This window comes from Amphibalanus amphitrite, unplaced genomic scaffold (assembly GCF_019059575.1).
Source record: "Amphibalanus amphitrite isolate SeventyFive unplaced genomic scaffold, NRLGWU_Aamphi_draft 000039F_arrow, whole genome shotgun sequence".
In the NCBI taxonomy this organism is placed as follows: domain Eukaryota; kingdom Metazoa; phylum Arthropoda; class Thecostraca; order Balanomorpha; family Balanidae; genus Amphibalanus; species Amphibalanus amphitrite.
Window position 1 is genome coordinate 524953 of NW_024881535.1, and position 15995 is coordinate 540947.

Genomic DNA, 15995 nt, shown 5'->3' on the forward strand with positions numbered 1-15995 from the left:
AACAGCTGAGCAAGCGTGGATTGCTTAGCACTTTACGAGAGACAGCGCCGCTGTCAGCAGCTGTTATTCCAGCAAACACAAAACATCGCAAAAACGCCAGCGCAGAGCATCCACGTCGGAAGTCTTCTGATTCATCTAGAGACCGTTTGTTCATTTTCTGAAAATATAACAACGCTTGAACAGCGGGTAGATTCTGGGCAATGAGTGGCACAGTCTGAGTCCGCTTGCTTTGCTATTCGAGCGGAAAGTAGCCCTCTCCGCATCACACGCGAATACTGTATTCCATCCACTCTACAAAAGATACTTAAATGCCCCGCTATCTCTGAACGCCTCACAACCCTTACTGGGCCCTTCAGGCAATCCCCAACCCCACCCCAAGTTCACACACCCACTCCAAGTCCAAACACAATCTGCCACTACGAGTGGGAGCGTTCCCGGCGGGGACGGCCGACAAAAACCAAGTGCCGACGACAGGCGGCATCGCTCGCTCGCTCAGTCTCAGGGCAGTCTGTCCACGCTCACACCGGTTCAGGCGGCCTCGCAGTGATGCCAATTTCAAATATGCAGGTAAGGCTACTAAAAAAATAGCATTTCCGCCATACGCTAACGGCAAAGAAGTTATGTACGTTTCAGCCCTTCGTGTAATACGCATTACGCAATGTAGCTAGTGAGAAATATGCATGTTCCGTCAGACAATGAAGTGAAAGCTTGAATACAAACATGCCCAATGAAATCAGACTCTTACACACCAAAACATCCCCGGAAAACCAGTTTCACTGCCCACCAGTTTGCACCTCTAATTTGCACACTCGGACTGTAGAATGCCACACACAAACGCCAGGCTGGGCTGCAACGCGAGCTGTAAATACGTCGCCTCGCTATGCGCTCCTCAGTGGTTCAACAGGCGAGCTCACGCGGTATAACCGGGTATCAGACTGGTATGGCGCACAGGCTGGGCACAAGTCAGTGGTGTGTCAATCAGAATGGCACGTGCGTGCGATCCAACACGGCTTTCCTACCCCGGAATGTGGCGTGAGACGGAATGGGAGGGAGTTGGGAGAGAATGGGGGAAGGAGGAAAGGAAGGAGAGGGAGAGGACTGAAGGAGAGAAAGAGACAGAAGGAAAGAAAGAAAGGGAGAAACAAAGAGAGGGGAGCGGAGGTAAGGGGAAAGGGACACAGAGAGGGAAGGAGGGCGGTGGGGACTGGGAAGAGAGGGTACCTTGGGAGTCGTAAGAGCATTCCTGTTTATATTGGCAGTGAGGGCGCGGGGACCGGCCAAAGGGTCAATACCTATCAGTGAATGAATAAACAGTGGCAAGGTCTGCAGCTCACGGCCACGCCAAGAACTAGACAGGTGGGGTTCTCAGTTTATGCTCGCTTGCCGTTTGTAATCGTGGAGTGCGTCATGACCTCAGTTTACCTAATGGGAGGTTCTATGTAGAGCTGAAAGTTGGGCAGGGAACGCTGGAGCTGCCGGAGCTGGAGCTGCCTTGTTCGTAACCAGAGGCATTTTGAGTCATTCCCACAGTCAGACTAGCAGCTAGTGAATGAGCCATGGACTAGAACTTCCCTCCAAATTAATCCCTCTCCGTCTCCTCCCTACAGGAATTAGTAGTCAGCAAAGCGGTCATCTAAATGGATTTGCCGTGTAACATCCACCAGACTGAATGCAGTTCTGTAACCCGCTTTGGACACACCCTGGATTAGCAGTCTCTGAGCAACTGACCCGTCGCCCATTCTCAGTGCTCCCAGGCTAATGCCGATCCTGGTAATTTTTCGTACATCTTCAATATGATCGCCATTAATTCATTTAGGTTCTACAAAGCAGCAGATGGCAACATGAGATCCTGCAGCTTTACTATAACTTACATTCGAACATTTTTTTCATACACATTTTCCAGCGAAAGTGTCATAAAAAGGACAATCATTGAAATTTAGAGATACTGCTAACTGCTGTTCATCTCTTTCACGTATACCGACTGAAACCAAGGACCAAATCGCCCCAAAAAAGGTTCAAGCAGCAATCCTGGTCTGATAATAACATCATTTTGATTATGGTCACCAGCTGGGGCATTCCACGATAGATCGTACCACTTTTTTCCAATTTGACACCCTCATCTCTCGGAATTTGACGAGAATTGGTCTCAGGGGTAATCAGGGGCTCTGAATCCATCTGTAACAATTTAAGGCTTATCAGATAAGTATTTTTTGAGTTATGGTGTATAACATTTTTTGGATCTTGCTTTGCAGCGCTAAGTTTGGTGGGCTGTAACTCTAAGACGGATTATTCAAATGCCAAATGTTATATAACATTGAACTTGCAATGAAACAGAGATTAATATGTATTTTTGAAATTTTGAAAAATACGCTATTTTTGATATATGACATATCGAGTTTTCTTTCATTTGTATTTTTTGGACTTTGGGACCAATTTTTTTTTGAATTTTTATTTCTTTGAAAAATATTTGGCTCATTGTTAAGAAGTATGCAAAAAATTAGGAAGGTGTTCTTTTTATAAATGTATTTATTTTACGTCACGATAACGGTTTCGAATAGTGATTTTGGGAGGGGAGCTTACAAATGGCGTGGTAAAGCTGCCTAGTGACATCACGGGTTACTGAAATTTCAATTGAAGTCTGAGTCATCTGAAAAAGTGAAAAGAGGGATTATCCAACCCTCTTTCCTATAAGCGCGAGGGTGAAAAAGACTGTTTGGTTCTGACATTGTTTTGGACGCCAATGACCATAGCTGTCCGAGATGAAAGTTACAGGACGCATACATGGTGTCCTCCAGAGGTCTCACAACAGGCGCGGATCCAGGGGGGGGGCGACGGGGGCGGCCGCCCCCCCCCCCCCCGGTAAAGTGGCGCCCTTTCAGCTGTCCGGTGCCCGGCGCCGTCAGGCGCCGGGCACCGGACAACGCCATATACATATAAGGCGCGCTTTAGCACTATCAATACCCACGACCCATGCAATGGCGCCCCACACAAAGCTCCGACGCAACAGTAGATGGTAGTGGATTGCATACGCAGTCGCTACCGAGGCAAGGCGCCCCTTTTATCGCATGGAGGCGCCCCTATAAACTTCATAGGCGCCCCTCTTTCACATAAAGGCGCCCCTCTTACTCACCCCATTCCCTTAGGCAATGGCGCCCCCCTTGGGCGATGGCGCCCCCTTGAGGGATGGCGCCCCCTATAAGTTTGTCCGCACCACTTTTAGCGTGGTTACGCCCCTGATCTGCAAAGCATAACAGGCGCCCCATTGAAGATTACAGGCGACTGGGCGCCCCATTGAAAAAAACATGGCGCCCCTCAGGCGCGGATCCAGCGGGGGGCGGCGGGGGCGGCACCCCCCCCCCCTCCATCCGAAAAGGCGCCCATAGCCCGCGGCAGAGAGGGGGCCCCGAGCAGAAGAGCGGCGACACAGCAAAGGTTGAGGAGAAAAAGGGCGCCTCCACTCAGAAGTTGGGCTCACCAAGCACGAGAGCGACGCCCAATTGCCCGTTCCCAGCAGATGAGAGTCGCCCCAGCAGAAGAGCGGCGTCTTATTAAAAGAATAAAAAGATACCTTCTGTTCAAGAGGGGCGCCCCTGGCAGGGGAAGGGCACCCCCAGCAGGAGAAAGCACCCCTGAAGAGGAGCGACGCCCCAGCAAACGGAGAGAGGCGCCCCCATTCCGAGAAGAAGAGAGGCGCACTGACAGCAGATGGGCGCCCCAGCAAAAAAAGGAGCCCCATAAGAAGAAAATGGATGCCACTAAGAGAAGAGGGGTGCCCCCGGCAGCGGAGGGGGCCCAGAAGAGAAGGATTTCCAACAGGAGAGGGGCGCCCCCACCAGAAGAGGGGCGTCCCAGCAGAAGAGAGGCGCCACAGCAAAAGTTGACCAGAAATAGGGAGTCTCCGGCAGAGTTTTGGCTCGCCAAACAGGATAGGGGCGCCCCATTGACAATATCCGGCAGAAGATAGTTATCCCGGCAGCAGATGGGCTTCCCAGCAGGCAGCAGTCGTCGGGTGCCCCCAGTAGAAGAGGGGCGCCTCATTACAAGAAGAAGAGGAGCATATTCTGCACAAGAGGGGCGCCCCTGACAGCGGAAGGGCAGCCCCAGCAGAGGGGCGGTGCCCCAGAAAAAGGAGAAGGGTGCCCCACTCCGAACAAAAGAGGGACGCCCCAGTAAAAAAAAAACATAAGAAAAAAGGGGGTGCCGCTGGCAGAAGAGATAAGTCCCCGCAGTGGAAGGGCGCCCCCAGAAGAGGTGTCTCTAGCAAAAGAGAAGTGTCCCCTGCAGAACAGGGGCACCCCAGCAAAAGTTGGACAGAAATGGGGCGCCTCCAGCAGAATTTGGGGTCGCCCAACAGGAGAGGGTCGCCCCATTCACAGTAGAAAAGGGGACTCCCCAGCAGCAAAGGGGCGCCCTAACAGAACAGGTGCACTCCAAGTAGAAGTGTGACGCATCAGGAAGAAGAGGGGCGCTTCTAGCAGAAGATGGCCGTCCCAGATAAGTGGGTCGCCTACAGCAAATAGGTCGTTCTTAGAAGAAATGATGCGACTCAAGCAAAGTGGGCCTCCCCATGAGGCATTGGGCGATCCAAGCAGAGGTTGGGCGCCCTCAGGAGAAGTGAGGCAAACCAGCATAAGTGAGACGCTTCCAGAAAAAAAGGAGAAGAAGGATGCACCAGCAAATGGAGGCCACCTTTTTGCTAATATTTTTTGCTAGCGTAGCGGCGCCCATCTACGACTTTTAACCCGCGCAGTGCTGGTGGTCTGAGTTTTCCGTGTCGTGCTAGGGGGGGGGGGGAGGTCACGTCCCCTCGTCTAACTCGGCTCCTAGGTCGCGTAGAACTAGAGACACACGGTAAGCGGTTTTCTAGGTTAGGTCAAATAAGGTCAGGTCACCAAAGGTCATCAAAGGTAAAATGTTGCCTATTTCAACAATTTTCGAAACGCCGGCACATAGCTCGGAAACCAATGGAGCTATAGTGCCGCGGTAAAGCGCATTCAATAGCCCTTTCAAAGGTGCTTCTGTGAACTGCCCTCAGAATTGACCTCTGGTCAACGGTCTAGCCTCCAGAGGGCAAAAACTCTAAAAATAGCAGTTTTACGAACAATGTTTTCCTGCAATAGCTTTTGACTCAAGAGAGGCTCGACATTACGTTTGCCAGCATCGCGTTTCTGTCGTCGAGACGCGTCGAATGGACTATAGGATGACCTTGAAAGGTAATTTTGATAATTTGACCTCAGGTCAAGGTCATGACCTCACCGGGAAATGTCATGTTGCATATCAGTCGATCTGTATCGTCGAGCTGAACACAACGGAGGTGTTTTTATCGTTCTAGCATATGTATCTATCAAAAGTTATTTTCAAAAAACTGTTCAGGACCTTTCATGACCTGGGATGACCTGTGGGACACAATGAATGGTCACAAGTGCAATTTTCTTATTCAGTGTGTTGATTTTACATGTATCCTAATGCTTGCGATTGTCTAGAATGGCGCTCGTCCAAAAGCCTTTCAGTTGTCTCACATAAACTTAGGTATACCTACCCGGTATACCTAATGGAGATTGGAGAGGTCGCAAAACTGACTTGACCTTAGCCCACAAATATCAAAATTCCAAGATATACATTTCATGAATATTGTTGCTTTCATCAATCGCTGACAGTTTCAAAGCGACCGTTCTGTCGGTATAGCAATGGTGAGCATTTTAACATTCTGGGGTTAGGTCACTTGTCATGACCTGGTGACCTGCCGTTGCATGACCCGGGCCTGACACTTTCACAACATGTGCAAAAAAGGTGCATGATAATGTGTGCTGAAAACGGCGGCGCTGCGCACAGCTGTTTTTCAGATACTTTTGCGAAAAACCTGAGGGGGAGCATGACAACGTCCCATACCACGGCGCGGGTTCGACGACTCTCGATTTTAACGACGGTTTGGCGCCCCTTCGTATGAAGCGCCCCCAGATTGCCAGGTCGCCCCTATTTTGACTTGCCGCCCCCCCCCCCCTCCCGAAAAATCCTGGATCCGCCCCTGTCTCACAACTTGTATATCTGGGAATTTTTTAAGGTAACATGAGGTCAGGTCGGTCACGTGACATCACTACATTATAAGTCAATGGGGAAATATAAAAACTGTTATTTTGGCGCCGAGAATTATCTAAAACTATCTCACGTACATGGTATCGTGATTCCATGCACTCCTTGCAAAATCCAATGCTTCACTTTTGCATTGTTAACCTTGCGTGACGTCAGTTATGACGTCACTAGGGTCGTACGAGTTTTTCGTCAATAACTCCCGATGAAATGGAGCTAGAGAGTCGGGAAAGCCACCAATGGACTCGGGAAGACCTTCCAATCGAATGATATGCCATATGATACCCTTTGCCCAGCTTCGTGACCTGAGGGGCTCTGACCTGACCTTGACCCGAGGTCAACTACTAAGTTGACCTCACCCTAGCAAAAAGTATACCATTCGATGCAACTGAGCTAGGCGAACACAATGATGCCAAAATCGTGGCTCTGCGGCCATTTTTTGCGAAGTTATTTACTAAAAACCGAACCCGTAACTTCAGTCACTTGACCTGACCTCAAACGCTACCGGTTAACCTGAGACCTTAAAATCGGGTACCAATCGCTGCGACTTGTAACGGCACACACGCATGTTTTTTCCGCGAGGCTCTAGCTCCATTAGAAGCGAAACGGCGTGCTGGGGTCGTGTCAACCCCTCCGAAACCCATTTTGTCTGCGGGAAAATGAGGAACTTATAGAAAGAACACCTTTCTAATTTTTTGCATGTCGATTTGCAATGACATGAAGTTTATTTTGAAAAAAATAAAAATGTGAAAAATTTTGGTCCCAAAAGTCATTAGAAGCAAATGAAAAAAGATTAAGGTTTTTGCTCAACAATGAAAATTTTTCTTTGGAATTTTTAAATAGTAATATTAATTTTTGATTCATCGCAAGCTTAATGTTGTTTACGTTTTGTTGGTTGCTTAACCCGTTCTTGAGTTATAGGCCAACAAACTCACCGTTACAAACCGAGGTTAAAAAAATGTAATGCAATATAACTCAAAAAGTTTTGATCTGAGAAGTCTTATATTTTGCCAGGCGTCTTTGGGGCCTATGATTACCCCTAGGACCGATTTTCATTAAAATCTGAGAGATGAGGGTGACGGGCGTGGTACGATCTATCGTGGAATGCCCCAGCTACCCATTGGTAAACGCAGAATCACCCCATCAATGCGTTAAAGCGCCAACCTTGCACCAACTTCCTCCTTCCCACCTGACCCCATCCTAGCGACCCCTGGCAACAAGCGGCCACCATTTATCCCGTCCTAATTGATCTTATCACCGGGTCGGCAACAGGCCGTCCCTGGCGGTGGCGGCCCCGGGAAACACACAAACACCTGCCCACGCCGCCACCGGGGATCACTGAGGAAGTCGGGGGAGGGCGGGCTGCAGCATCGCCGCGGCGACACGACAGCTACGAACGTGTCCAGGGGAGTGCATTTAGGTCGGGGAAGGTCTGGGTCGAAAATGCAATTGCACATGCAATAGAATGCTAATTGGAACCTCATTACGTAAATGAATAAACAATCCTTTGTTACCTAAAATGATTTTAAAATGTCCTTGCTTCTTCGGGTATTGATAATTAAAAATATATGGTCTAAAATAATTATAAGTTACAGCAATTCGTCTAAACCTACAATCAGGCCAAACGGCCATCATCATTCGTGCCACCCCAACGCCCATGCCGCTACCCCCGTCCCGTCCTTGACCGTGACCTTGAACTCTGACGTCACGGCGCCCCGGGCTATGGGCGAACGGTGACTGGCCGCAGGCCACCCTAGCTCCGCCCCCACGGGGAATCGCCTCTGAGTAATCCCCTCCTGACAACTGTCTAATGCTCATGACTAACACGGGGAGAACACGGGCCAAAACCAACGGATGGACCGATGTTACGGACGGCTTGTTGATAGTCTGATCACCAAACTACGGACAGAAATCAACTCGCCGGAGACAAGCCTCGAGAAAGAACGACAAAAGGAAGGTGTATAATTGTCCTAATGAGTTGATGATGATGATTTGGCGTTTTAGGGCGCACCAGCAACGAGGCTATATGGCTGTCCTAATGAGTTGACTACCTACATCATAAGATATTTACTACAGAACGAAGAGGCACCTAAAATACCAATACCATCGTAAAAAATGATTGAGATATGGGATTCGGGACTAACAGCATAACGCATTACTGCTTCGTATGATAATCCAATCCAATACAAAAGTATTTTCCAGTGATGTCTCAATCTCCTTTTAGAGTAAGCCAGACTAGGAAAGAACCAATACGAAATTATCGGCTAGGCATCGGGTGTGGAGTTCAGCAAATGGGCATCGGTCTCTAAGCTTTTCCCGATACCCCCTCTGACAGAAGCTAAAGATGCGCTGAAAGCCTGAAAGATCCTATAGGAAATGCAGACCGCATTGTCGTTTTTCAATTACATTCCCAAGTTAGTTAGGCTAAGGACATGGGCTGAACACAGCAGCGATAGCACATATAGCACGAACTGTCGAATTAAAAATTCGCATGTCGCCATAACTATGTTTTATGATCGTAAAAGTACCTATAAGCTACAAAGAAATAGGCTAAATAAAACTACATAAAAATGAAAAACTATTCACCCTATGGTCACGCTGTCCGGCAGACGCGTGTCTGGCAGGAGCTAACGGAAGCTGGCGGGCAAAGTTACGCCGAACATCAGCAACTGTCGGACACTGTTTATAGACGTGCTGGGTGCGGGATAAGAGCGGGGGCAGCGGGTTTCGGTCTGAGACTGAACGGAGGAATTCAAACATTGCTGCTTGTTCAGGGTTTTTGAGGGTTTGTACTATGTAGGGTTCTAGCAGTATGTAGGGTTGACGTAACATCCAGGACCTGACTATAAATGGTCACTGCTAATTTCAAAGCAGTATTTTCCTTTGCATGGCAGCATAGCTTGCCAGCACATCACATCAAATCAGATCAATGATGGCAATTTGTGCCTCGGTAATCATCTGATAAATTCAGAACTTTATTGCAAAAGTTTAAAGTTCAAGTTCAAATAATCTGTAAAAAAACGACCTACTCAATGAGCCTGTAATGCAGAGTGCACATAGTATTTTGCAATTATATTGAAAATCAGTGGCTGCAGTTGATTTGTCTGGGCAAATCAACTCAAACTGGCAAAAAAAATCAAACTGGCTACAGTTGATTTGTCTGGTGTCCCCCCCCCCCAAACTTTGCCCGCCACACTAACACTGCACAGCACACACGTAACAAATTACTGCTGATAAGTATGAGATGAGCCAGCCTGGCTCATGAGGTTTCACATTGGTTAGGTACCTATCATTTATCACATGGTTGGTAAGACATGTGGGACACTTGAAAAATAAAGCATGCATGACCAGAGGCCAGTTTTACCAACAGAAAAATAGCCGCCTGTAACAATTTTTTGCCTTCAGACTGCTTCACATACAAGCGTAAATGGTAAAGCCTTGTACGCTTACGTGCCCATCGTGTTTACGCTCCGTATGTGAAGCAGTCTTTAGGCAAAAAATTCTAACAGGTGGCTATTTTTCTGTTGGCAAAACTGGCCTCAGCATAGGTACCTAACATCAGTTTATCAGGCTGCAGTCCTTCACAAACCTTAAAACCCCTTTCAGGAGACCTGTGACTTGTGAGAAGTTTTGAAACATAGGAAATATGCGAAAGTAGCAAACAGGTGAGTGTAATTCGAGCGTTGTATCCCGAACTGGGAGGGGCCGGCTTCGTTTAAAACTTTATCTAAACTTTCGAGCTCATGCGAGAATCAAAGCCGAACCAAAACAGTAGCGCTGGCATGCAAATGAACAGCGGTTTGAATAAAAAAGCAGACCAACACACCTTTGAAGCAGACCTATGAAGAATATCGCTCGCAGTCTCTCCGGATTCAGGACGCCACGGTTCACAACCACGAAACGCACGTCACCAAAGTTCACGAACTATGCAGCGCAGTATTGCAGTAATGGCGGCCAACGTTATCGCTTTTCACGCTTTTGTCTTCGACACGCTACAATCGCAAGCAACTCACTTGTTGAATTTGGTAGCATTGTGCTCCTGGAATGAAGGAATTCCTTTACCAACGGCTTTTACCTACTCTCCAACATGGCTGCAATGAGGGATGCATTTACATGGTAATTGACCTTGCAATAGCGAGCGATAATATTAGTTAAAAAATTGAACGTTCACCCCAGAGGAATATGTTCTCTTGGATCTGCCGTCCCGGTGTCAAAGTGAGCCTCGACACCGGCAGGCCGTAGGAATAGTAAAGTAATCTTGGGCCGTAGGCCATGCGCCGGCGCGTGAACGGGGATAGACCAAACGTTAGCACTTAGCCGCCAGGGAATTACAGAGGACGATGCAATGTATGGAAAATTGGGGGTCGTTGACACCGTGTTGACAATGGCGTCCCTTGACACATCACACAGTATCCCGTAGGTAGGTACTGCACATCTTAGATGAGCCTTTATTTTAGATAACGATCATTTTATCATTTTAGATAATGAGAATAAAGTATCGTATTCGGTATTTATTTTCCCATTACGGTATCTCAATTTGATTACATGAAATTTGCTAATACCTAATTCACGAAGACGGCAATTTCTAGACACCAGAACGCGGTAAAATAAGGGAGAGACAATCAGGGAATTGCTTTTTTGGCGTACGGGCGTCCCTCGTTCAGACAAATCGTAAATACAGACATATCGAAAATCTTTCCGAATATTTGTAAGTAGCTCTGTTCTACACTAAAAGAGCAAAAAGTCTTGACCCTTAACCCTTTTTTGCGATAGCTCCGAACACGCTGGCGATAGAGAGCTGAAACTTGGCATACCTGACCTTTGATTCAAGCCGGATCTTTTGACACCAGCTGCATTTTTGGGTCAGGTCAGGTCACTGACCTATGACGTCATAAGTGAACCTCTGCAAGGCCTTCAGATGTCGCAACTTCGCAACGCCCTCACTGCCAGAGGAGATGTCACAGGGAAATGAAACTTGCAGGATCTAGTATCCATTATGAGTCTCACAACTTGTATATCTCGGATTTTTCCTAAAGGTCATATGAGGTCAGGTCGTTTTCGTGACCTCAACATTATAAGTCAATGGGGAAAAATGAAAACTGCTATTCTGGCGCCGGGAACGATCTCCAACTATCTCAAGCACACAGAATCGTGATTTGATGCACTCCTTGCAAGGTTAGATGCGTCACTTTTGCAATGTTGACCTTGCGTGACGTCATTTATGATGTCATCAAGGTCATATTCGTTTTTCGTTAATAACTCTTGATCAAATTGAGCTAGCGAGTCGGGGAAGCCACCAATGGACTCAGGAAGACCTGTCAAATCGAATGATATGCGACATGACCTCTTTCGACCATCTTCGTGACCTGGGGGTGCTGACCTGACCTTGACCTGAGGTCAACACCCCAAGTTGACCTGACCCGAACAAAAAGTATATCATTCGACGCGCCTGAGCGAGGCGAACACGATGCTGCCAAAATCGCGGCTCACCGGCCGTTTTTTGCGAAGTTATTCACCAAAAACTGAACCGTACCTTGGGGCACTTGACCTGACCTCAGAGGTCACCGGTTGACCTAGGACCTTAAAATCGGGTACCAATCTCTGCGTCTCGTAACGGCGCACACGCTCGTTTTTTCCGCGACGCGCCAGCTCCACCAGGGGCGAAACAGCGAGGGGGGGTCGTACCCCCCCCCCCCTCGGCCGGCGCGTATGTAGAAAACCAATAGGTCCGGCGAGGGTTAATACGAAGAAAATATATTTTAGCATACATCTTTGACACGAGCAGTACACATGAAACGGGCGACGCGTATAGGTTACCGCATTTATTTTTAAATCGCATATAGACCGACGTGTTATTAATCTTAAATCACAACTGAAACCACAAAAGACGCCCAACACACCTTAAAACGCCAAAGACTGCATGTAGTTTTTAGCCGCTATTAGCTATACCAGATGCTACTGGTCAGTGGTCAGAAAAATAAGGTGAAACAATTCGGGACGCCGTTGCATTGTGAGCAAACTGTTAAAAACAAACACCACAAGCCTGCATATATTATTCGCCTGATTATGTCATTTCTGGTGGAAAAGGCCTTTACTTCAGCATCAATAAGAACGAACATCGTCCGCAATTAAAACACAGGCATTTATGATTGTATAATAAATAAGCATGAAAGGAACTAGCGCAGTCAGATATTATGCACCTAGCAGCATTTCCAATGTTCACAAACACGTAATAAGAATACGTCACTTTCTGGTTTAAAAGTGATAATCGACGCATATTAAACATGTCAGAGTATAGAGCGAACAGAAGCAGTTACCGGGAAAAGCAGTGCAGTTAAAACTCCACGTATTCCTGCGGCCACTAAAGATGATAAAAAAACGTGTTTCATGGAACCTAGTCAAGAAGCAATATTCACAGCAGAAACTACACAAGTACAACAATGTCTCAAATCATCGCATTGTCATAAGAAAGCTAAAAAGCTGTAAGTAAAGCATGTGACCGCTTTGGACAAAGCACTTGTTTACACATCAACTATAAAAAGTCAAACTAAAGAGCACATACAAAGGCAAAACAAATACAAACCACATACTCGGGCCTAAAAAAGCGTCATTACCCAGCGTTTCTCTCTGGCTTACAGCACATTTCACACGTTCACACGTCAATCTCACATATGTTCCGTACGCAGTCACTTCTTTTCACCCGGGGAGGTAGCTAGACAACGCGGCACTGCAGGCTGCTCAGAGGAAAGGAACAATGATTAAACCTGCCAAACCAGCTGAAAATCATCCCGCACGTACAGAAACTGAACGCATTGTCCTGAAGTAGATTCGGATAATCTCGTGAAAAAGGATAGGTTTTACGAGTTCGCTGTGTGCGTGTTCTAAACTACCCGCACAACCGAATCGGTTACTTTTTTCAATCATGGTTTGAGTTTCTTTCACAGATAGTCGCGAAAACAGCCGTCTCCGCTATCTGGTAACCAACAGAGCCATCTGGCAAGTGGCAACACATCATTCCTACCACGTTACCCGCATACACGCGCACAAACAGCACCCGAGGCGCACAACACGCCGTTACGGCAAGGACAATATTATTGGCTGAACGAGCCACAATTACACTGAAGAGTCTCTCACACACAAAGGAGCCTGGGGAACGAGCACGAGAGCGAACAATGCAGGCAGACGCACCGGTCGGATGTGCTCGTTTCTGGCAGAGCGGCAGAGCTCTGACGGTGGGGAGTAGAACATCCCACTTCACCACCTGGCTACTGGTGAATACAGGTCATTCATCGCGGTATATTTATTTCCAATCCTTAAATAGCTGTTTCTAGTACCTAATTGTTGTGCAGCACCAAGAAGCTCACTGGAACCTTATAGCTGAATCTGGCACTAAAATGTTGAAATGAAGCCTTAGGTTGCCTGATTGCCTGGCCCGATAATTCAGTGATTGCTGAATCGGCGCCAGAATATTTCACCTAATTCCTTCCGCATTCCCCTACCTTTCCGCCTATTTGCGGCCCTTTTCTTGGATTAGTTTTACCAAAGGTATCAGACAGAAATTTACATTTCATTCATGGCACGCTTTTTGACGATGGAAAAAGACCATGTTCTGTAAAACGCATCAACCGAGCCAGAAACGACCAAATTTCTTAGGAAAATTAGCAACCGGAGAAATATCAATTTGGCATTTCTCCGTAGCACCAATCTTTGTCCGTGCATTTCTACGCAGATGACACATTAAAACTACCACTGTTCCTGCCACAAAGCGTCATATACCTGCCAAATAGTCACTTGCAGTGCAGGGATGTCTTGGAATGCAGCTATAGCGCCTCGACAGTGGCGTCGCGCGAGCCCCCTGGCCCGAGACCCGTGACTTCATTCCCGCCGGCGCCGCCGCCGACTGGCGAGGCACCTGACGCACGTCTGGTGGTCTCGGCGTGTGTTAGCCTCCTGTGTGCATATCACACTTCAGCAATGGCACTGGCAACTATGTGCACTGTGCAGACTAAGTCTTCATGGAATATTAAAAAAAAACTTGATTTGGCAGACCTGCCGTCTACTTTCCTAGTAGATGGGTGCTAGTTTCAGCATTTTAGTGCCAGACTCTAGTTTTAGAGTATACCACTCCGAATAATTAGTGCCAGTAATAACACAATTGAGCCATTTTTCGCCATTAGTACTGAATGTTTCCAAATAGGTGCTGCAAACAATTCCAGGTTGAAACAGCTATTCAGTGTCAGAAATGACTTTTCTGGGGCGCGATTAAATGGCGGCCGTAATCATCAGAGCTGTCCATGGAACACGCCAGGCTGAGGGCTGAGGCGAAACGGAGACCGCACGGGTCTCATATTTGACTTATCGCAACGATTTATGTTAATCGGTAAGTGTAACTGTCTCTCAACGTTTAATTACGAAGCACCTTAACGGCGATAGGTGTCGTTAGCGAATAAATTCGCTCAATTCACATTGTGCACGCCATCCCTGCACTTGTTTGTTTGTTTTGTTGGGTTAGGCCCTTTCGGTCTGACAAGACCATTTCAGAGCCGGGAGGATGATAGGATATAGGGGGAGACATTGGTCTGGGCAGGCACCCTAGTGAGTCGCCGGGGCTGAGCCCGTCCAGAGGACAGGCCACCCAGCCCCAAGGCACTCACTGCACCCGGCTACGGGGTGCGCTCCCTCGGGAGCAGCGGTGCCGCTCCAAGGGAGCAGCCCGCATGAGATAAAGTTGCCTGTCCAGCCCGGAGGCAGCAGGAGAAGGATTTCTGTATCCTGAGGATAGAAGCACAGAACGGTGATGATCCCTTGTTTGTTTGTTTGTTTTGTTGGGTTAGGCCCTTTCGGTCGACAAGACCATTGCAGAGCCGGAAGGATGATAGGAATTAGGGGGAGACATTGGTCTGGGCAGGCACCCTAGTGAGTCGCCGGGGCTGAGCCCGTCCAGAGGACAGGCCACCCAGCCCCAAGGCACTCACTGCACCCGGCTACGGGGTGCGCTCCCTCAGGAGCAGCGGTGCCGCTCCAAGGGAGCAGCCCGCATGAGATAAAGTTGCCTGTCCAGCCCGGAGAGGGGTTGCGGCGTGGAGGAGAAGGATTTCAGTATCCTGAGGATAGAAGCATGGAAAGGTGTGGTGATCCCTGCACTTAGTCACCTTATCTATAGCCATCGAGCGAGCACACATCCTACCACCAAAAGGCTCGATTTGACACCCATCTCTCGGTCGGCTCATAAAGTCATGGTGTTAACTCCCGTTCATAGATGACGCTGCCAGCGCTGTACGCCCTCTCCGTCCTCTTTAGCCCATGCCCGGCAGGTGGCCGTACGCCTGAAGAGACGACATCACCAAATACAGAATCCAGAGCATAAACACGAAGATACCGGAGGCGTAGCGCGGCACGGTCGGACCTGGGGGAGGGGAGGGGAGGGGGTCGTCAGTGGCGGCTGTGGTAGGGACGAGACGGGGCTTCAGGCACGCTGCAGTCCCGTAGGGGGTAGCTAAAACCAGCTCTACTTCGATCCCTCATGTCTACCAAAAGGACACACACCTCACAGCACCCCAATTGCCGTGTTCCGGGCTGGACGGTCACCTCCTTACGACTCGAATATGTAACCTCTCATCGGGACATGCTCCTATGCGGTGGGGTGACCGTTAACGAGACTGGCTAACGAGTAGGGCTCAACGTTCAGCCCTTGGCGGCGCACCACGGTGGCCGCCCAGAAAGGCCCATTACCAACCCCCTTCCATCCCCCCACACACTACCAACACTTCCTCCCAGCACCCAGCCAAGGTGACTGACCTCCTAACAACCACCCCAGGTGACTGACTTCCCAGCAACCACCCCAGGTGACTGACCTCCCAGCAACCACCCCAGGTGACTGACCTCCCAGCAACCACCCAGGTGACTGA

At 48.5% G+C, this 15995-nt stretch overlaps 2 protein-coding genes across 3 annotated transcripts in view; both read right to left on the reverse strand.

Annotated features, from left to right (window-relative positions):
- LOC122373972 (cold shock domain-containing protein CG9705-like) overlaps window positions 1–10328 on the reverse strand; it is a 48823-nt gene extending 38495 nt beyond the window's left edge. Inside the window, exon 1 of the mRNA XM_043352447.1 lies at window positions 9914–10328. The gene's annotated coding sequence lies outside the window, so the exon portion shown is untranslated. The remainder of the gene's footprint in view (window positions 1–9913) is intronic.
- Window positions 10329–13900: 3572 nt separating this feature from the next.
- LOC122373979 (sodium/calcium exchanger 2-like) overlaps window positions 13901–15995 on the reverse strand; it is a 72812-nt gene continuing 70717 nt past the window's right edge. The window contains exons 15-16 of one of the 2 annotated variants that reach the window (XR_006255135.1): window positions 15226–15493; window positions 13901–14568 (exon numbers count right to left, since the gene is read on the reverse strand). Coding sequence is in view for 1 of the 2 variants with exons in the window: in XM_043352463.1 (XP_043208398.1) it covers window positions 15384–15493 (110 nt within the window). In the remaining variant the exon portion in view is untranslated. Of the gene's footprint in view, window positions 15494–15995 lie in introns of both variants that reach the window. The other variant, XM_043352463.1, reaches the window with a different exon arrangement.